The 23,495-nt window shown below is 41.6% G+C and overlaps 1 protein-coding gene and 1 long non-coding RNA gene across 2 annotated transcripts in view; both read right to left on the bottom strand.

Moving 5' to 3' along the window:
- The window catches only part of LOC142932981 (uncharacterized), a 285,143-nt gene extending 267,466 nt beyond the window's left edge, over positions 1-17,677 (bottom strand). The window contains exon 1 of the long non-coding RNA XR_012947544.1: positions 17,628-17,677. This is a non-coding gene — a long non-coding RNA (uncharacterized LOC142932981). The remainder of the gene's footprint in view (positions 1-17,627) is intronic.
- LOC142933080 (uncharacterized) lies at positions 4,220-5,110 on the bottom strand. Its single transcript, XM_076077231.1, has one exon. The coding sequence runs from the start codon at positions 5,072-5,074 to the stop codon at positions 4,235-4,237; it is 840 nt and encodes a 279-aa protein (XP_075933346.1). The 5' UTR covers positions 5,075-5,110; the 3' UTR covers positions 4,220-4,234.
- Positions 17,678-23,495: the final 5,818 nt, after the last annotated feature.

Here is a 23,495-nt window from a genome sequence, read left to right on the forward strand (position 1 = left end):
CACATGCCATTGCCTTGAATGTGTCCAAGAATGACTGCACGTAGTCTGCTGCAGTCATCTTGTGCAAGACCACCCCTGTCAACATAGAGGGGCCCGGCACTGGCGGAGCTGCAGCTGTCCATGCTGCGAGCTGTTCTAGGGCGTGGGCCTGCATCTCTGCCTGGGCCTGGAGCGCCCCCAGGAACTGCCTGTTCATCTCCGCCTGGTCTGTCTGCATGGCCGCAATCCCACCCAGCATCTGCCCCAGCGCAATGATCGGCTGTGTCGGCATCTCTGATTGTTGCCCGTCATCCTCCATGTGCTCGCCCCACGTTGGGCTCTAGTGTAACAGGCTTCTGTTACCCCATGGGTTTCCTTCAGCACAATGACGAACAGTCTACTCAAATAGAGTTTCTCAATGTTTCATAAATCAAGAGAGAAGTAGAGTAATTTTCTCATAGACTTCCATACAACCTGACTTCTTTTTGCAACCAGAGGAGTCGTCCCCTGATGGCCATTAGAGAGAATGAATGTTTAAGACACTTATGCATTGGCTTTACCTATCAGAACCAGAGATTACCGCCTGGTTAGCTTTCTCCTTTCTTGTCCCAGAACCAAAATGTCATTGAGCAAACGGATCGGCAACTGACTAAATGATACACCAACTTTTAGTTTACATCTCAGGCACGCACGGCATTCAGACTTTACATTGACATTGTGTTTATACAGAGAAGATCTCCTCTGTTATGCTAATTGCGCCCAGATATTGCCAGTAATTCAAGGTTAGTCAAACAGCAGTTTGTTTGGTTGCTGGGCACGCTCGAGAGACTTTGCCCGTCGACAAATGCGCTGGCAGAGCTGCAGCCATCAATGTCACTGCACAGCCAGCGCGAGGTATAGAGCATTTTGTTTCCGAGTCCAACCCTGTGTTGCACACAAAGAAAGAGGCTGGGCTGCGAGCCAGCTGAGGGTGTATTCACGAAGAAAAGTATAAGTAGTAAGTAAGCAGTAGCAGCTTGGTGTGTCTGAGAGATGAATCGAGGGAGGGTGAGATTTTGCTTCCTTCGTTAGCATATGCAGGGGGGGGGGGGGGGGGGGGGGGACATGGTTACCCCCCCCCCCCCCCCAAAAAAAAGAGCCACAAGCAGGAAAAGAAAGAGAGGAATTGATAAACAGGGGAGGCGGTGAGAGAAAGTCGGTATTGCATTTTCTTCCAGTCTGTCTGGTAAGAAAGGAGGCACAAAAAAAGTATTTTTCTTTTAGAGCTTTCATTTTTAGAAGCAGAGGATAAATTCAGTACACTGTCAGGTTGCTGGGAACACAGAATAAGCAATTTTACTCTTCATGGCCTTTCTCACTCGGGCTGATATTGTTCAGCGTTCAACCAAATGGTCAAAGGTATTATTTTAACCAGAAACGCGACTGTATCGACCCCATTAAGGTATTGCGTTGACAGATAATGGAAAAATCTACAGTGATTCCGTCTGCTGATATCCAAAAAGGGAACTGAGAAATTGTCTGAATTTCTTTAAGCTGTTTTAACACCGACATGATTGAATTGCAAGATTCTTTGTGGGAGTGGCCTCTAAAGGAGGCAGCCCTGGTTCACCTCCTGTATTATCCTGCTGATCAGGGAAGCGTTAACTGTGGCTCCTGCTGACACAATGTCACCACTGGAAGCACATTTAAAGAATCCTTAGTTAGTAGTAAGTGTTTGAAATGTTGGGGCTCAGCAGCATAACGGCAGAGTTTAGCATGTATGGATTACTGAAGAGGCCAGGGCTCAGGTCTAAGTGGTCAGGTGGCCCCTGGTCCAGAGCTTTTTGAAGTGACTTATTATTTCTTGTCATAAAGTCTAAATGTCTACAAAGGGACACAAAACAACCACAAACAGACGCTAAATGACCACAAAGAGGCACAAAATGACCAACAACTACTAAAAGATGCAAACTGAGCATAAAGAGACACAAAACAACTCCTAATCAACACAAGATGACTACAAAGAGACTCAAAGAGACTGAAAATGATCACAAAGAGATGCAAAGAGGCACATACAAATACAAAAAAAGAACAACCACAGAAAGACACAAAATGGCCACATAGAAAAAAAAACAATCACAGGGACACAGAACGACCACACAGAGATAAAAAAACAGCCATTAAAGGTGAAAACTAACCAGAGAGAGACACAAAACAACAACAAAGGGACACTAAATGACCACAAAGACATTCCAAGAATCTCAAAACTACAAAGAAACACAAAACCGCCACAAAGAAATGCAACACTACTCCAAAGAAATATAAAACAAATTCAAAGAAACACAAAACAGCCACAAAAAAAAATGCAAAACTACTAAAAAGAAACACAAAAATGAATACAAAGAAACGCAAAACAACGACAAAGAAATACTAAAGAACTACAACGAAATCCATAACAAGCTACTTAGCAGCCTATCTGGAAACATTACATGTTTTTAAAAATAGTTATATCCACCCGCTATTGGGAAAGTAGTTAAACTAGCATTGCTACATGTAGCACATACTCCCCCACACTGATAATGCTGGTGTTGCTATTGCTGCATATCCGGTCATGTCCTTTGTCTCTGACACTATTGGCTTTTTAAAAAGTGTTTCAGCCCCACACAGATTACAGCTGCACACATCAGAGGCTGCTGGTGCCCTTTTGGGATAGTACATATGAGAATTGGATTTGGCATTTGTAGTATCTTACATGCGACAGGTCTGCTGAAGTGATGATGAAGGATGCTCCGTGGACACTGTTCTTGCTGGTATAATCAAGTTTATTACAAACAAGCAACACATGCCATTACGGACGTCTAGATCGTCCGGAGGTCTCAAGTCGAATCCGAAAGTCCCCCCTTCTAGGGCGCTCGCTTCATCTTTATATAGGGTACATGTCATGCAACATACAGGGCGGAACAATGAGAGAATGTATGTGGCCCCCCTCATTCTGCACATCCACCCTTCTGCCCCTGGTCTCCTGCACATCTGGTTTTCATCTAATACAACTACACTTGGGGTCTTCGCTGTATCGTGCAAGGCCTGAAAATATACCACATATTCCCCCCTTCGAGACTTAACAAAGTCTCGAAAAAATAACAGAAGAGACATACAAGTGTATGATCATGACAAAATTAACAACCCTTTTTTAACCTTAAAGCAACGATAGGCCTACGGAGTATATAAAAAAGTGAGAGTGAAAAACCTGTTAGGCAGCAAATTTTTCTTGAAATATCCATTAAACAATGTAAACAGGAAAATTCTCTCACGGTCCCTCTGCCAAGGCAACCATAAGTAATACTCCAAAACACTGAAATGAGAAATTTAGCAATTTGTGTAAGGAAATGACTTAAGCAAATACATATGGAACACTCAGCAAATCAAAACAAAACAATGTCCAAAGTCAGGCTGGTCGACCCATCGCACCTTTCTATGGACCTTTTCCTGCCTACCCCACTGTCCCTAAACATCGAGAAAAAGAAAACATCCGAGGTCCCATTATATTTAGAAACCATCATTTCCCAAGCATTTAATATACAAAGACGAAAATTCATTTTTAATAATACTAATGTAACATTTCAGTGAAGACATAAGACTGTATAACGCTGCAGTTTTCTCAGCAGCCGTGACTCAGGTGTAGTATCGAAGATGTCTTGAATCTGGATGTTGTATCGCCAGTCCACGTTCAGAGTCCTTCAGATATTCATGTTTTCATGTTTGAAGTGTCTGAATCAATTCAGCCCATCGGAGTCCCTGACAATCCACCACCCTCACAGTGGTCTTCCCCCAATATGTTCTAGAATGAAAGAAAAGAAGGCCAGTATCTTTTGCATACAGAACAGATACACATTAAAACATCAAACACCGAATAATAACACTTCTATAAGTAAAATGTGAGATTATACCTCATAATGTCCATTAATCATTTTGTTCATTTGTTTCCATACCCCCCCCTTCGAGACTAAATAAAGTCTCGAAAGAGCAAAACAAAATCAACACTACAAACTACGCAAGCAATAACAGAGGTAAATAATGGGATTATAATCATGAGATATTCAAAATGGATATTCCTCCACCACTTCGATCTTTATTGCGTCATCCTCATCCATGTCCGTATCATATTAGATGTCCGCGTTATGTTTACAAATGTCGTAGGTGCCACAGATGTCGTCACTGTTGTAACATTCATCAGAACACCATTCATTCTTTCGCCCATCCCTTGACTTTGCAGATGCTAGACTGCACCAAGCCGTTGTTTAATTCCAAGTTTTTGCAAAATCAATTTCACCGTCTTATCCACAAACTCTTTCCCATTGTCTGAGGATATTCGATCTGGAAGTCCCCACCTGCTTATGACCTCTCTACATAAGAACTTGGCCTTTTTTTTTTTTTTTTTTTTTTCAACTGCCAAAAGGCCATCGTGTGTCCAGGTCAGATTACAGTGTAGCTTAGCATTCCCAGTATCTTTAATCATAGCTCTCAATGGCCCTGTCAAGCTAGCATAATCCTCAACCCATGCTGAAGAATATCCTGCAATACCAAGAAATGTCATCATCTCTCGAACTGTTCTGGGTTTTGGAGCCTTGCGAATAGCCTCCTTCAGTTTGTCAGTCAGAACTTTGATCTCCTCTTCGTACTTGTCTTCTTTTTCGGAGTACTTCTCAGACTGGGCTTCTAAGGACTTCAGGTTATTGGTCACATTTTTCAGCTCCTCCTCCAGGTCCCCGGCTTTACATTCTGAGAGTTCGGTCCTCTCCTCAGCTCTCTCCAGCTCTCCCTCCAGGATCACCAGTTTACGGGCAACCTCCTCGTATTTACGGTCGGCCTCCTCGGCGATGTGTTTAGCCTCCTTCAGCGGTATCTCCTGAATCTCCATCTTCTCCTCATCCTTACTTGCTCGGTTCTCAATAACCTTCATCCCTCTCTCGCTCTCATCTGCCGCCTTCTCAGCCTCCTCCATCATTTCTCCCACTTGCTTCGGCGTATGTTCTTCACACACCCACAAGGTCACATGTGGCACACTCTTCTCGATATCAAACTCTTTGTCCAAATAGTCATTTCTGTGTATCTTCATAGCTGCTCCTTGTGGTCCCAAAATTATACAGCCCGAATTTAGTTGAACTTGTTTTGGTTGTTGACTCAACCATTCTTCTGCGTATCCTTGAGCATCTTTTTTGAAATACTTGAGCGTGCAGTGAAATGGATACTCTGGAAGCTTCGCGTCGGGCATATTTACGATGATAAACTTTTCCCACAACTTAACTGGCTCAAGAAAATCTTCATTAAGATTTCCGATCCAACATACTGTAGAAGCTTCAGTCTCTGTTGTCCTCAATAATTGGTGAACACTCTCGTTTGGCATTTCATCCTTTTTCCTATACACTCCCTTTCTCTCTTTTCTCTCTCTTTATCTGTTCTCTCCTTCTCCCTCTCCCTTTCACTTTGCTCTCTCTATCCTTCTATCCCTCTCTTTCAGCTCTCTCTCTTTTCTCTCTTTCTCATACTCTCTTCTCTCCCTGTCTTTTGTGCTTTCTCTCTCTTCTACTTTTCTTTCTGCTCCTTCTCTGTACGTTCCCTCTTCATTTGCTCTCTGTCCTCTCTTTTTCAAACAACTGGAGAATGCCAAGCTCCACTTGCCTCTTCTCCTTGCGTTTTCTCCTCTTTTTTTTTTCCTTCTTTTGCTCTGCCTTGTATGTGGATACAAGTACCAGCATTATTTTAATTACATCTGGGTTAAGAGTCCCCTCCACTGGCCATGGTTGGTCAATTTCAGGCCAGCGTTTTTGCCATTTTTCCGATATTTTTGCAATGTTTGCAATGCCTCTAATTAGAGGATTATTCTTCTGTACCACTTCAACAGGAGTGATTACCTTTGGATTTTTAGTATTCTTTTTCCCCATTATGATGACTTCCTCTTATTTTCCGTTATTTGTACTTTAAGAATTAATTGCTACAATTAAGACTATTCAAGGCTATTTAGATTACTTCCCCCTTTCAAATAACCAATCAATCAATCAATATTCAGCTCAAATCGTCAGACAGTCACCATATTGATGTACACCACAGCACAGATCCGAACTAACCACGCACAATAACAAAAATGGACATCTGCAATTGTCAGCAGAGGTTAGACCAAACAATCATATGCCATTAATTAATTAAATGCATTAACTGGTCAATCAGTTGCCAAGTTTTCTATTTATTTATTTATTTATTTATTTCTCCTATCTGCATAGAGCATGTATTCTTTCATGTGTATAGGATCAGGTCAGTATCCTCTTAGGCTTATAAATGAAAGCAGGTTTATATGTGTACCCTCAATATTACCTACGACTGCTAAAGAGTCTTTGCTAAAGAGTCTGTAGATAAATTTGTACCGGCCTTTAGTAGATTGAAACGTAAGCCTCCCCTTTGACGTCAGCCAGCCACACTCCGTGATGTGCCGGTCCACTTCCTTGCCTCCCCTTGTCAATTCTCATTCACCGTAAATGACATAACAGACAAGAAACAGGCAATGATTTAGTCTCTTATGAAATCCTTCGGTCCCGTTAACAGCCTACATAAATATTATTCCTAACTTGACCCCTTTATCTAAACATTGTAGCATTTAGTGAACTCCCACTGAACCTAAACAGTTCAAATGGCAAAGAAATTCACTGTATCTCCCAAGAGCGTTTTATCACCACCTTTCGACCTCCATCTGGGAGGGAGTTTTGAGACGAGGGAGGGGGGGGGGGGGGGGGGGGGGTGTCAAATTCTACCCTTCTTAAACGAAGTTCATTGTGCATTTAACAGCTCATTTGTTATTTTACGTCCCTTTTAAGAAGAGCTCATGTTTTATTTACTGACTCGTTCAATTCATTAGTCTTCTCAAACGAAGCTCATTGTTTTATGAAATACATCATTCAATTCAATACGTCTCCTTAAACGAAGCTCATGGTTTTATGAAATATATCGGGCCACATATCTGTCCTTCCAAATTATTAAATGTCCCGTTCTAAAATCACCACCTATGTACGTTTATTCAATCATAATATGTTTTTCTTTCTTTCAATGCATCCATTCTCATCCTATGCATTTTTATGGCCCACATCTGGAACACATCAGCAACTAAGATTCACACACACACATTTTCAGCACTTCGACGCACACCCATTCTCCCCTCTGTCTGCTCAATCCCAAAGTAAACACACACATTTTCAGCACTTCGACGCACACCCATTCTCCCCTCTGTCTGCTCAATCCCAAAGTAAACACACGCACACACATTTATTTTTTTTTTCAGCACTTCATTCACCCAGCATGCTTTTTGCCGCTATATTTCCTTTTTTCTTATAAAATTTATGCTACCTCTGAGGTGTAAATATTCGATGAGAGGCTGCATCAGACACCGTTCGTCAACCAATGTCAGAGTGGTAACAGTCAATCGAATTTGTGAATTTACACTCTCCAGTTATTAAACTGACCATAAGATGTTGTTTCAGGTTTTAATGCGGCCCGTACTAATGCACCTACACTTGAGGGCTCTACCTATCTGATTTGCGGCTCAATCATATGATCATTTCCTTTATTTCCTTATCACTCTTTCCTTTAACCTTTTACATTTATTTATTCAAATTACCTGGATCCAGGTTTCTCCCCTTTTTGTTTTTCTAACTTAATTCCGGACTATGTCAGAGCCATCGTTACGCGGTGACTAATATGCATGTGTCTTACCGTTAAGAAGTTGAGGGCCCCTCTTCATTAATCTTGCACGATACTATTTAGCACACCTTATTCGTTACCATGAAGCTATTCTAAACTATTCCTTTTCCTTTTTCCTTTTTCATCTTCCCCCTTTTTTTTTTTTTCCATTAAATTTAGCACGGAGCCTCACTTTAAACATCAAATCAACAGGACATGTCCATAACAAGAAGGTTCTTAATTTACGGTGTGTCCAAGCAACTTCACCCAACAATTCCACATAACAGCCTCAATTAATGACCAGCATTCAATCGAGAGAGCTCACCGTATGTGAAGTCGTCGGAAAGCTGCCAGGTCACTGCCGTTCCGTTCGTGACGCCATCTTTGTAGTATCTTACATGCGACAGGTCTGCTGAAGTGATGATGAAGGATGCTCCGTGGACACTGTTCTTGCTGGTATAATCAAGTTTATTACAAACAAGCAACACATGCCATTACGGACGTCTAGATCGTCCGGAGGTCTCAAGTCGAATCCGAAAGTCCCCCCTTCTAGGGCGCTCGCTTCATCTTTATATAGGGTACATGTCATGCAACATACAGGGCGGAACAATGAGAGAATGTATGTGGCCCCCCTCATTCTGCACATCCACCCTTCTGCCCCTGGTCTCCTGCACATCTGGTTTTCATCTAATACAACTACACTTGGGGTCTTCGCTGTATCGTGCAAGGCCTGAAAATATACCACACATTAAAAGAGGATCACAATAAATAGCGGTGTCATTTACATACCTGGCAACGACTAAAACCAAATGGCTGCCACATGAATGTGAATATGTGCTCCATCTAACAACAAATGAAAAGTAGTATGTATTGGCCTGTATGTATAAGCCCTCATGTAGCTGCTATCTGACTCGTCTCAACACAGAACACAGTAGGCACAGTAACAGTAAGACATTTTTGTTTTCGAGCTACAGGTCCTGATGGACGAGGGGCAGAGGCATTCCTCAAAACCTCCAGCAAGGAATTGAAAGGTAACAGAGAGAAACCGCATTTGGGATGTATACATCCCAGTCTGTTCAACACACTCTCAAGGCAGTTCGTGAAATAGTCACGCATTGCGATCTACTGGTTTGTTGTACAGGGGACAGGAATTGTCGCTCTAACCTTTTTGGGACGACCTTATGTTAAAAACAAAGTTAGTTTTCGGCTAACTAACCAGTTAGTTTTGGAGAAAACATCATGGTTGCGCTTAAAATAACTACGTATAGTTAGGTTTAGGCATCAAAACCACATTGTTAGGTTTAGGAAAACTGTCACGAATGTTTAGGCAACAAATCCACAACCATAAAGCCACAACGCGACGTAGAACATCGGTTTCATGGTTGAAAGTCTTGTGTTTGTTGTATCCATACACCACATGCATTTAATTTGTGTTTCACTACGAAAAAGGATCCTAATTAAACTTCCATTGGCATTTTTTTCATCCTGAGTGACACGAAAACAAACCTAGACAATTTGTGTCCATGTACACAAAACCAATAGATTGCCATTTTACGATCTGCCATGATACTGGGCTGCTCTGTCAGTACTCACACCTTCAGAGTGTTTCTATAATATATATATATATATTATTATATATATATATATATATATATATAATATATATATATATTAATATATATATTAATATATAATAATATATATATATTAATATATATATATATATATAAATATATATATATATATATATATATATATAAATATATATATATATATATATATATATATAAATATATATAAATATATATATATATATATATAAATATATATAAATATATATATATATATATATATATATATATATATATATATATATATATATATATATATATATATATATATATATATATATATATAATAATAATATATATATATAATAATATATATATATATAATAATAATATATATATATATAATAATATATATATATATAATAATATATATATATATAATAATATATATATATATAATAATAATAATAATATATATATATATATCACTGTCACTGGTGTGGCTATTATCTATACTAAGATCTTTGCAAACTGGACTACTTTTGCAATGAGGCTCATTTACATCTAAAAGGGGCCAATTCTGCAGAAAATGTATGCTTAATCCTTTTTGTGAATTCACCCAACAGTTTACAAAAAAATCTCTTCTAACCTATAATCCTAATAAACCGGTCCTGATCTATGTTCTACCTCCGTGATACTTGTGTGTTCTCGACATTGTGTCGGAGAGGAACTGATTAAAGTCAGTGGCCATCATTATGGTTGTAGTTATTGGACTGTAATTCAATAAAACACAGTCCAATAGAACAGCGCCATAATGAAAGGCGTCGCCTCTCTGACAGTATCAACAAAAGCTGAACTTAATTGCAACTCGGCAAGCATCACAGATGTAGGATTTGTTTCATGACAGTTCCATTAATCATGACATGCAGGGGTTTCTATTATTGCCTAAGTCATTGTAAAACACACATATCCTGAATTAGATTTCCTCTTAACTGATAGAAATTGTGGCACACCACCAAAGCAATCAGCGCCTACAGAGAGTAAGATGTTATTCATGTTATTGCTGAAGCGTTTGAGCCTGCTGCTTCTTGTTCATTCGTGCTCTGAGAAAATTCTATGGCTGAGACCCGTCAGCAATTACAATTTGGTAAAATGTACACCTCTACAGGCATTGATTGCTTTGGTGGTGTGCCACTTTTTTATATGTGTGAACTAACTTGCTGCCTTTGCTTGCTTTGGACTGAATGAAAAGATGGTTAGAGCTTTGAAATAAAACCCAGTTTAAAACTTGCCTTACACGGCAGCAGGATTCAAGATTACACAAAATTCCATCTTGTAATTAAGCAGGCGGCAACCTCCCATTCTGAAAAGTGAAGCCAATGTGGAAGTGCCCTTCACTTGCATTCTCTCTAATGGCTAGCAAGAGGTGACTCCTCTGGTTCCAAGGAGATGTCAGATTGTATAGAAGTCTATAAGAAAATGACCCTTATACTTTTCACTTGATTTATTCCCTCAGTAAACATTGTAAACATGAGTTTATGGTCTTAATCTCTAGTTTCAAGTCTTCTTCAATACAGCATGATGTTCATTTAGTAAATTATGGTCCATTTAGGGTCAAATAGACCATAAAGCAGGGGATGCTTAACAGGCAGGCTTACTGTGCTGCTACTAGAACCATATATGGCGTCTCTACGTCACTCATCCGCAGCCCAAATATGGTCACTTCTGTTCACTGGTCGCAAAAAACCAAGATGGTGAAAGCCAATGGTTCGAGTGTCAAAAGTAAAGACATCAATTTATATATCAGCATCTGTTATTAGCACCCAAATATATAAGAAATTGAAAAGTGATTTTTGAATTCTGTCAGCATTGGAAGCTAAGAATTTAGTTAAATCCATTGTAACTCTGCATTTTTTTTTACTACCAATGCCACCAAATGTCAAGCGGCGCCTCTTGAGTGTCTTTTCATCCCGGTGCAAAATGCATTTAGAAGTGCTGGACAGAAACTTATTTCTATGCTAATGCAACGGTGTTGACAAATGCGTTGTGGTCAGGTTGCCATTTTTAAAGCAGATTTGATTTCCCCCCCCCCCCCCCGAATTGAATTGTACTGTGCATTATCATATAATTGCATTTCTGTCCGTGATTTATGTGCACATCGGGGGCCGGTGTGCTCTAGCTAGTTGGTTGTGGCATTTCTTCGACTGGTCTGACTCCAAACACTGCAGGATGTTTCTCCACCAGTAAACATCAATCTTTATCCCCCTTTTCTCTCTTCATTCATTTTGGTCACACACACACACACACACACACACACACACACACACACACACACACACACACACACACACACACACACACACACACACACACACACACACACACACACACACACACACACACACACACACACACACACACACACACACACACACACACACACACACACACACACACACACACACACACACACACACACACCTCTTCTCTGTCATTGTTTTTTTTCAATCCCAGCTCTTGGGATTGACTTATTCTCTCTCCATCTCTTCTGTCATCCTACAGTATTGGTACTGTGCTGTCAATGTAATCCAAATAATACACGACATGGTCCTATGTGTAGTCATAGTTTAGCTGTACGTTTTTATTTGTTGTTGTACAACAAATATGACAAACTGCAATATGTAAATGTAAGAGGTGGCTGTGAGGCTGTATAGTCCCACTCTCCGTTCTCCGGATCAGTGTGTCCCAAACTCTTTTTTCTGGGGACCCATGCACTTTTAAAAAATTACAAACCATCTTCACTCAATTCACAACAGGCCTTACCTTTAAATCTACAGAATAGCAAATGAGTGCATACAGTGCATCCGGAAAGTATTCACAGCGCTTCACTTTTACCACATTTTGTTATGTTACAGCCTTATTCCAAAATGGATTAAATTCATTATTTTCCTCAACATTCTACACACAACAACCCATAATGACAAAGTGAAAACTGTTTTTTGCAAATTTTTGCAAATCTATTAAAAATAAAGAACGAAAACATAACATGTACATAAGTATTCACAGCCTTTGCTCAATACTTTGCTGAAGCACCTTTGGCAGCAATTACAGCCTCAAGTCTTCTTGGGTATGATTCCACAAGCTTGGCACACCTATTTCTGGGCAGTTTCTCCCATTCTTCTTTGCAGAACCTCTCAAGTTCCATCAGGTTGGATGGGGAGCGTCGGTGCACAGCCATTTTCAGATCTCTCCAGAGATGTTCAATCGGGTTCAAGTCAGGGCTCTGGCTGGGCCACTCAAGGACATTCACAGAGTTGTCCCGAAGCCACTCCTTTGTTATCTTGGCTGTGTGCTTCGGGTCGTTGTCCTGTTGGAAGATGAACCGTCGCCCCAGTCTGAGGTCCAGAGCGCTCTGGAGCATGTTTTCATCGAGGATGTCTCTGTACATTGCTGCATTCATCTTTCCCTCAATCCTGACTAGTCTCCCAGTTCCTCCTGCTGAAAAACATCCCCACAGCATGATGCTGCCACCACCATGCTTCACTGTAGGGATGGTATTGCCCAGGTGATGAGCAGTGCCTGGTTTCCTCCAGACATGACGCTTGGCATTCAGGCCAAAGAGTTCAATCTTTGTTTCATCAGACCAGAGGATTTTGTTTCTCATGGTCTGAGAGTCCTTCAGGTGCCTTTTTGCAAACTCCAGGCGGGCTGTCATGTGCTTTTTACTGAGGAGTGGCTTCCGTCTGGCCACTCTACCAAACAGGCCTGATTTGTGGAGTGCTGCAGAGATGGTTGTCCTTCTGGAAGGTTCTCCTCTCTTCATAGAACAACACTGGAGCTCTGTCAGAGTGACCATCGGGTTCCTGGTCACCTCCCTGACAAAGGCCATTCTCCCCCGATTGCTCAGTCTGGCTGGGCGGCCAACTCTAGGAAGAGTCCTGGTGGTTCCAAACTTCTTCCATTTCCGGATGATGGAGGCCACTGTGCTCATTGGGACTTTCAATGCTGCAGAAATTTTTCTGTACCCTTCGCCAGATCTGTGCCTCGATACAATTCTGTCTCGGAGGTCTACAGATAATTCCTTGGACTTCATGGCTTGGTTTATGCTCTGATATGCACTGTCAACTGTGGTACCTTATATAGACAGGTGTGTGCCTTTCTAAATCATGTCCAATCAACTGAATTTAGCACAAGTGGACTCCAATCAAGTTGTAGAAACATCTCAAGGATGATCAGTGGAAACAGGATGCACCTGAGCTACATTTTGAGTGTCATGGCAAAGGCTGTGAATACTTATGTACATGTTATGTTTTCGTTCTTTATTTTTAATAGATTTGCAAAAAACAGTTTTCACTTTGTCATTATGGGTTGTTGTGTATAGAATGTTGAGGAAAATAATGAATTTAATCCATTTTGGAATAAGGCTGTAACATAACAAAATGTGGAAAAAGTGAAGCACTGTGAATACTTTCCGGATGCACTGTATGTCACGGCCAGGCCATGCCTCCTGCTTATCCTCTGTGTGTGTGTGTGTGTGTGTGTGTGTGTGTGTGTGTGTGTGTGTGTGTGTGTGTGTGTGTGTGTGTGTGTGTGTGTGTGGCTCCGACCTGGGGTACATCCCAAGTCTCGCAATTGCATCCCCTCCTTGCGTCTTAGTCCCTCCCACCAGGGATGCATGGAGAGAAACCATGCCAGGAGAGAGGAAACGAGGAAATATGTTTTAAGAGACATGAGACGTCCTTTCCTCTGAAGCGTCACATGAAGTTTGTTTCTGATGACGGCGGGTCTGATCACAGCTGGATCAGCTGTCAGTCGGCTTTAACAGCTGGAGAGACTTTTGATAAGTTTGTGTCTGTTCACATGATCACTGTACTTAATAACAGTAACTAATAATACTAATAACTAATAAAGACACACAGTAATCACCACTAGAGGTGTTTCTCTCTGCAGTCTGTTAACAAACTGTGTCCTGTGTTCTGTTTATAAGCGCAGGATCCATTTCTACCGGCGGGATGCGATCGTCTTATTTATGAATTATTTGCATCTGTACATTTTGAAATTGTGACTGTGGCGTCATTATTAAATAACCCAGAATATGATTGTTTCTCTTAAATGATAAAACTCGTCAAACACTCAGGAATTATGTAAAAAGTGTTTAGTCTCTCCAGCTCTCTCTGACTTTAATTGTATTCATAATAAAAGTTATTGAGGGAAACATCAGATCATGAAAACACAAATCTTTCTAACAAATGAAGAAAGTTGTTTGTGGTCCTTTTGTTGTTCAGTCTACAATGAATATTTATTTAAACCAGATGGTGAATCAGAAACCTAATCAAATATAAAGCTTGAGTTTATTCTGTGATCTGTCTTCACTCTGGTATGAAACTCCAGTCAGTCAGTCCGATCGGCTGCAGCGTCCAATCACATAACTGATGAACAATGAGGGGGCGTGTCGGCCGTTAAAAGACTTCCTGGAAGTCTGTTCTCGTGGTTCCTCGCTCATGGCTCCTCCGAGGTCCCTCCTCCCTCCTCCATCCTCCATCCTCACTCCTCTGAGCTACATTAGAGCTTTGGGACGGCCGTCAATATGGCGGCGCAGAAACAACTTCCGGTTCAAGCGAGGATCGAGGAGCGAGGAAACGACACTTGAGAAGAGACACACACGGAAAAGAGACTTGAGAAGTACCCCTCGTGCGTCCTCACTCATGACTCCTCAGAGATCGATCCTCGCTCATCCGAGCTAAATAAGAGTTTTGGGACGGCCGTCAATATGGCGGCGCAGAACAACTTCCGGTTCAAGTGAGGAGCGAGGAAATGACAAATGAGAGAGTTTTGTACCCCTGGTCTCCTCCCGGCTTCCTGATTACAATTCACCTCACCTGCCCAGTCAACCCCGCTGCCTTCCATCAACTCATCACGCAACAGTATATCTACCCCGGTTCTTTATCCACTTTTCGCCAGATCGTTGTTTCAACTTACGTGGTAGTTTTTTCCCAAGTATTTTTTCATTGCATTGACCCTGTCCTTCCTGTTCCTGCAGTTTGGTTCATCCTCCCGGTTCCCCAGTCTGCCTGCCCTGCCTCGTCCTGCCTGGATTCCACCCTCGCCCTCCTTGGATTTCCCCGCTGTTCCTTGACTGTTTTCCCCTTGTGTTTTCCCTGTAAATAAACCATTACACTCGTAATCCCTGGTTCATATTCATCACATTCATATAATCTTGAATAAATCATCTTGAGTAAACCAACTATTTTAAAGAAGTATACGTATTAAAAAAACATTGTTAGATACTTTATAAATGAGTCTCTAGTTTCAAGTCTTCTTCAATACAGCATGATGTTCATTTACGAAATGATGGTCCTTTTAGAATAAAATAACGACGACGAAATTACCGAACTCGAGGCTTCATAACGGCAGTCCACAAACCAACGTCACTACGACTACTTTCACTTCGCATATACAGTCTATGGCCCCGACCCAGTGTTTGGGAAAGACTGGTCTAGCGGCACTCTGCCACTCGCATGCCGCGTGTCACCACACTGCGTGGCCCGTTTGACATGATGTCACATGCCAGGCCAAGCCTTCGGGGTCAAATCAAGCATCTCCGAATCCAACCTCATACCGATGACAGGCAGCTGACTCAAGTCTGTGTCAAATAGTATTAGTGCTGAAAAACACATTCACCCAGGTTGACTTCACTGGCGATGCTGTTAATCGCATGCAGGGAGCTGGTGTATGCATCGAAGTGGTGATGGAATAATAGACTGGATTACCTTAAAATGTGTGCGTGTGTGGGGGGGCTGCTATCACAGTTTGACAAAGTGCCCAGGTAATGCCGAGCAGATTGGAGTTTTAGCTGTATAAACATTTGTCAGAGCTGCTCTAGAGGCAGAAACGGAAAAAATGGCTGACATAAACAATAGCTTTTTCAAAGCTTAAAGCGAAGTATAAGTTCGCAAACTGCGGAACAAACTCAATATTTAAGTCAAAACTACTCTGTATTACCACTGAATCAGTGATATAAGATGTAAAGTTAAAGGTGTTGCTCTCTGTGACAAAGCCACAGAGACTCTACTGGTTCCTTTAACTCCATGGAGCCTTTCAATCCAATAAATTTTTTCTCATTATTTGCATTTATACAGTGAGCAAATATCTTCAGCAATCTGCTTGTAGATTACCCAAAACGTTACATGCTTGCCCTTTAAAAAATACTCGTCTTAGTGATAGCTTGTTGCCACATTTGTTCTATTAATTACACGTTTTATATGTTACACATTCTTTTGCTGCTTTTGCGAAATTGTATTCTATATTTATTGTTGTTGCACAACAGGGTTGCACAATGAAATGCAGCCCTTTACACAAGAAAAATAAAAATATGTTTAATTTACATCAGGAGGAATGTAAACAACAGCACTGGGGAATTCTGCTGGGCAGATAATATGACCTGCATCTTAACATAATACATTTGACATCAGGGAAACATCGTCAACTTTGACTACGTTTGAGCACCAAGCATCACCGATGCTGCACCATGCTCGTCCCACCAGGCGGCAACCTCCAGTTCTTCAAAAGTGAAGCCAACGCGGAAGTGTCTTAAAACTTGCATTCTCTCTACTGGCCAGCAGGGGGCGACTCCTCTCGTTGCAAAAAGAAGTCTGATTGTATCGAAGGAAGTTGACTCTACTTCTCACTTGATTTATTACCTCAGTAATAAACATTGTAAACATGAGTTTATGGTCTCAATCATTAGTTTCAAGTCTTCTTCAATACAGTATGATGTTCATTCAGTAAATGATGGTCCCATTTAGAGTCAAAGAGGGTATGCTTTAGGGCGGGCTGACTGTGATTGACTGGTCGCTGCTGCTACCAGAGCCATGTATGGCATCTATACATTCCAGAAATCTCCGAACTCAAGGCTTCATAACGGCAGTCCAGAAAGCAATGGGTGACGTCACAATCAATGAATCAATCAATGAATCAATCATCAATGAAACAATCAATGAATCAATCATCCTTAAAACCTTCTGGCTACGAGCGCCCCCCATTTGGGGGGCTCTCGGTTTCAGCACCCATGAAAATATTGTTCGGAAAATAGCCTTATTGTTCGCCAGTATTGTGGATCTGTCCAGTTTTTTTTCCGGATTAAACAGCAACGTATGGGCAACACTATCATATAAGTCACTTTTTACACACTCCAAACACAACTATAGACTACTAGTATAAGCATATAGAAAACGTGGCATAAAATCATGAAATCCTGGGCAGAAATCGGCGTTATGTCTGCCTCAAATCAATATTTTCAACACGAAGCTAGCAGCTAGCCGGCTAATCCGGACATCGTTTAGCATTAGCATCACGCAGAGAAAGCGTACATACCGTCGGTTCTTCTCTCCGTGGACGCACCGCAACGCTGTGACCGTACAACGGTCCAATGCCACTGGTCTTCACCGGAAAAAATCCATGGTTTTTGCTCAGGTTTTATGAAATATTAGTACAAAAACATCGAAAATGCTCCGGTTCAGAGTCACCGTCATGGCCGCGAAGCGCATCCTGTTTATGCCGAGCTGTTTCCTGTGGAAGGGGGGTCAACCCACCTCGGGCCAGCGGTCAGACTTTCGGCCAATGGAATTTTACGCAGGCCGCACTTCTTGCAACTTTATTGGCTGAAACTTATGTCAATCAACACCTTCCTGAGACTCTGACGCGTCGAAGGAGGGCTTATTCACTGAAATCGACCGATGATAGGCTGAGATACAGCGCCATACACACACAGGGACTGAGAAAATTCTATGGCTGAGAGCCAGAGACAGGCTCTGATGATGCTAGGAATCTCAAAATGATTCCTAACATCTGTATTTGGATGTATTGAATAATATGAGTGATAAAAAAAGTGAAATATATAGTTATATAGTATATAAAATTAGAATAGAGCATGAGTGAGTACAGAATTTCAAGCTGAATGCTCATTTCTCTGACCTCCTATTATGCTGGCCTGCTTCACTCAATCTAAGTAAAATGAGCTTAGAGAGACCACAACCCTGTTGTGCTATGACACAGGAGTATTTGTAGGCTTCACTCTGCAATAATTCCAAAAAAATGATTGCTTTTTTTTCAGGCGAACCTGGAACCTAAGTATTAACCAGTAACATATACACAATATTTACACAATATTTACACATCTCACAAGTGTTACCTGTATAGACCATCAAAATTATTAAAATAGACCTTGTAGTTTGGGTAGTTTACTCAAGAGAGTAAGAGTATGCAATTTTCGAGCAGAGGGCTAAAAATAGGGCTAGTAGGTAAAAGGTAAACATATAGTAGAGAATAACGTCTATTCCATTCATCCACAAAGATGGCATTATTGCTCTTAGTGGGTCAGCTTACCTGCAAACCACCAGTTAGCTTTAGCTTAAATTTAGACGTGTAGGCTGACTAGCTAAAAGAAAACTTGAGAATTACTACTATTTTTTTTAAATGTAGAATTTTTTTATTGAGCTAATGTCTGATTTAACAAACTGCCACTTAAAGATCTTTGTTTATCAAACCTAAATAGCTATTTCATTTAGAAACTCACTCCTTAGCTGTGAGAATGAACGACAAGCTAAGGTAATTTGTTTGATAGCTGCTATTCAGAGTACATACTGTATCTGCAGTCATTGACGCACTTACACTCAAACACACACACACACACTTACACTCTCACACACACACACACACGTCCTATGGATGAAACAGCGTTTGTAATGTGAAGACAGGTGACTGACAAGGCAGTTTGACAAGTGATTGACAGGTGTGACAGCATGCCAGGGGGAGATTTTTTACAAAGATTGATGGATCAGGAAAGGATTCATGACCTGACACCGGACTGACATAATGAGTGCAACCTCTGACAGCATGCGGCATGTAAAGGAGCAGTAAGTATTTCATTTTTTTATTGTACCGTGGCCCCAAAAGAACTAGTGAAGTGTTGCGAATCGAGTATCTAAACCAATGTTTCTCTTAAAGGAAGAGTGTGTAGGATTTAGGAGGATGTATTTGCAGAAATGGAATAAGATAGACTATGTTTTCATTAGCCTTTTAATCACCTGAAACTAAGAATATTTGTGTGTTTGTTAGCTTAGAATTAGCCCTTCATATAGGGAGCAGGTCTTCTTCCCGGAGTACGCCATGTTAAACCGCCCATGTAAGCAGAAACGTAAATAACTTTTGGTTTCACACAGGACACGGATACTGGTCTCCTTGGTGAAAGTCCTGTCTTTTTGCCGAATCCGGCCCGCCACGTAATTGTATGTGGCCCACAAAAAACAAACAAAAAACAAACAAAAAAAAACTTGGTAGTAAAAATATCCCCATGGTCGAAATTATGACATAGAAAGTCGAAATGATGAGATACGCAGCAAAGTGTTTTTCACAGGGTGCATTGAAGCAGTGCATGCTAGAGGTGAGCAGGTGTGCTCCGACCAGATACAGATTTTTAAAAATGTCAGTTTGTGAAGAAACACCATCGCAGACCGAGTTCAGGAACTAGCAGGCAATCTAACAACACAGCTAGCTAAGAGAAGAGCAGTTACTTGTCTTTTTCATTAGCTGTTGATGAAAGCACAGACAACACGGATACAGCGCATCTATCCATGTTTATAAGAGGCGTGAAGGCAGACTTGACTGTCAGTGAGGAGCTCTTGGATGTAGCTGCCATGCACGGGACGATGACGGGAAGGGATATGAGTGATGCAGAGAGGTGACAAAAATAGCTTTGAACAAAGTTAATGTAATAACTTGTGTTTGATGATATTTGTCTTTGCTATTTTCTTAAATAGTTTGATCTTTGATAGAGTATTGTGGGTTTCCTAACCCTAAATTAAAAGGATTTATGTTATAATAACAGAAATGTGCTTACATATATTTTTACATTTATATAACTGCATGTACAATATTTTTACACTTGAATAAACAATAATCAAATGCAGTTATTTAACAATATGTTAGGGAGTAGTTATATTTATACAGTCTTACAGTTACAACCGGCCCTTTGAGGGAAACCATGATGCTGATGTTGCCCGGAGTGAAAATGAGTTTGACACCCCTGCCATAGAGTGTCATAATTCGACACGTAGGGCCACTGGTTCCCTTCCTTGGGAGTGATACTGCTTGGCTGACTTTTCTCACTCTCAATGTGCTTTCCAAAAGAAACAAATCGCATTTCAAAACCCTTGATTACACTCTATGGTGTTATTTAATTCAATACAAGATTTTCCATTTCTTAGAGTAAGCACCATGAGATGAATCATCTTGTTGTCGATGTCCTACATGAAATAAAAACGCTGTTCTTCCCCCGTGTTAGCGACTAACTATCAGCAGGGGCGTTTCTAGGATTCAAAGAAAGGGGGGGCTTAGCCCCAAGGGGAGTGGCATGTTTGCGCGCAAATTTTTTTGGGGCCCATTTGGGGCCGTGGATATCCATTGTTTCAGACAGTTCATAGATTGGTTCAATCAGAAAGAGTGTGATTTTGCTCTGTAGTTTTGCTTGCATTCAGTGTATGATAACACAAGAGACAGAATTTCAGGGGCATCGTGAAATTTGACAACACAAATATGAACTTTTCTCAAATAAAGAGAGAAATAATTTTCCTGCTTGTAAAGGAAAGACGGATAAACTATCTGTCATATCCGCGTCACTCTCAAATCCTAATTCTTAAAGGGACCGCACACAATGGATGGAGAATGGACCTGACAGTGTCAACTTTATATCGTTAAGTATGATGACAGGCTGTTGGATTGTAATTTGAAGGGGGAGAAAACATACAAACCAGAACGCACACACATATGTAGCATGTTAGAGTTATAAATAACTTGTCCATGTGAGAAACAATAGTTTAATTTAATGACATCACCAAAATAAAAATATATATATTTTTTTTTAAAGCCAATAATGCCAAATTATTTGGGGGGGCCTAACGACGCCCCTGACTATCAGTAGCAATTTCAATCAAAATGATCTCATTCAAAATTAAATTTTGCTTGATGAGTCATCTTAATTTCCAAATAGCTTGTGAACAGATGGAAGAACACGCAATCGAGGTTGTTAAAGCATGGCAATCTAATATTGGAATAGAGCCTGGTAAACCATTTGCTATCATCACATCAGTCCTTTAAAAGTGACTTATCTTTGAGGAAGCCCATTACTTGGGATTTCACCCGAATCAATGAGCACGAGATTGAAAGTAATTTTGCTTGAGGACAACGTAATATCCGACAGGTCTCGAGGTGCCAAACATATAGCGCTTAAAAGTACTGCCGGTCTCCACCGCCCTCCGTAAAAACATCAGCTCTCCCAGGCCCGCTACCTAATCCAAACAATCAAAGGTGCTTTCATCCTGTTCAATTACCAGCTTGTTTGCCTGCAATTAGTTTGGTGTGAACCGACTCTATTAGCGCGGCTCAGTGATTTATCTTCTCTTTCCTCCCGACAGATCTCTTGATCCGCGTTGCGTGCATAATTAAGCATCGATGATAAGCTAGAGAACGGAAGTCAGCCAGGAAAGCTCCCCGCTCTTATCTATTTCGAGGACCCCTAGATGGATCAGCAATAGACCGCTGACCCCTGTTTGATCCAGATCTGGTCAGATGAATCTCGTCCAAGAAGTCGGCTGCCGGTAAATATGGTGGTAATGACACAAGGGGAGGAAGGATGGAGTCAGCTGTATTTTATCAGTTCATTTGGAACACAGATTTTTGTCCCCATGATGCCTGCTGCCTCTTATATTGTGTAGTCTGACCCCGGCTTTATGCATTTTTTATACATTCGTAGTTTTTTGAGTTACGCATATTACCACTTTCCCCTCTTTTGCTTGACTCTAAGTCTCTCATGTCCTCGGGTCCTCATGCAACCCTTAGCCACTGCAGCTTTGGTTAAAGGAATCACAGTTATTTGGTCGGTCAGAAAATAGTGATAAATGGCCATCGTGCGTTCCCGGAGCCCAAGGTGAAGCCTTCGAGTGCTTGTTTTCAAACACAAACGCCTTAAAACCCAAAGACATTCATTTTTATTGTCATATAAGACTACAACAGAAAACCTTCATATTTGAGAGGCAATAAGCGTTTTTTTTTTTAACTTTCTTAAATAAATCATATGACCTGGACCTCATATATTATGACCCATTTCTTTTCTATACATTTATTTCCTAGACATTTTAAAAAGATGTTGGTTTCGACTTATTGTCTCGAGTTTGGAATAAACTGCACATGGCCTTTGAGGTAAAATACAGGCAATTGGTCCCCTGAAGACCCCTGGAGGTTTCATGTCCCCCGAGTCCTCATATCAAGTCCTACTTTATATTTAGCCTAATCATTTCTTCTGGACAAACACAGCATGAGATTTGGCACTCGCCCTCTCTCTCCCCCTCTGTCTCTCTGTCTCTCTGTCTCTCTGTCTCTCTGTCTCTCTCTCTCTCTCTCTCTCTCTCTCTCTCTGTCTCTCTCTCTCTCTCTCTCTCTCTCTCTCTCTCTCTTTGTATCTATGCCTCTCTATCAGCTGGATTTATTCTCGGCGGACACTGATGCGCACAACATAACAAGCCCTCCTCTCCAGTACCCCCCCCCCCCCCCCCCCCCCCCCCCCCCCCCCCCCCCCCCCTCCTCTCTTTCTCTCCTCTTGCGCACGCTCTCTCTCTCTCTCCCCCAGGTTCTCTCTCTCCTCCATCCCGTCTCCCCTCCTCTGCTGTGCACCTGCTCCTCCCCTCCTGCCTTATTATCCTCACACACTCAAGAGCAGCGCTCCGTGCTCGCCAAGTGATGCTCCTCGGCGGCGCACATCGCGGGGTTAGCACCGCCCGCTGCAGGGAGGACCGCTCCGGCTTGTTTTTCTCCCCTGGAAACACGCGCGGGAGCACGGGCAGAACATGGGAATTTAACGGGGCTTCCGAGTGAGTGAGCTGGAGGAGGGGTAGGACGACGAAGAAGCGCTCAAGTCCCATCCGAGAGGAGAGAGGGAGGAGGTTGAGGTGGAGGAGGGAGTTCTCCGGGGAAACGGTCCCGCCGGGACAGAGGGGGAACGCAGCGGAAGGTTTTTCGGCTTTACATAGTTTCAAATGGACTAAAGGTGTCTGTTTTTGTTGTTTGAATGTGAAGAATAAAAATCACGGGGGTTTGAAGGAAGGGTTGCGGAGTTGCGTCCGTCGGTCGGTGCCTCTCTGTTTGTGATGGAGTGAGTGGAAGAGAGGGCACGGGAACTTCAGCCTCGCC

Source organism: Anarhichas minor, unplaced genomic scaffold, assembly GCF_050575085.1.
Source record: "Anarhichas minor isolate MPS153535 unplaced genomic scaffold, ASM5057508v1 ptg000058l, whole genome shotgun sequence".
Lineage (NCBI taxonomy): Eukaryota > Metazoa > Chordata > Actinopteri > Perciformes > Anarhichadidae > Anarhichas > Anarhichas minor.

Coding starts and splice junctions, on each gene's coding strand:
- LOC142933080 (XM_076077231.1), bottom strand. CDS start 5,074: ATGAAGATACACAGAAATGACTATTTGGACAAAGAGTTTGATATCGAG.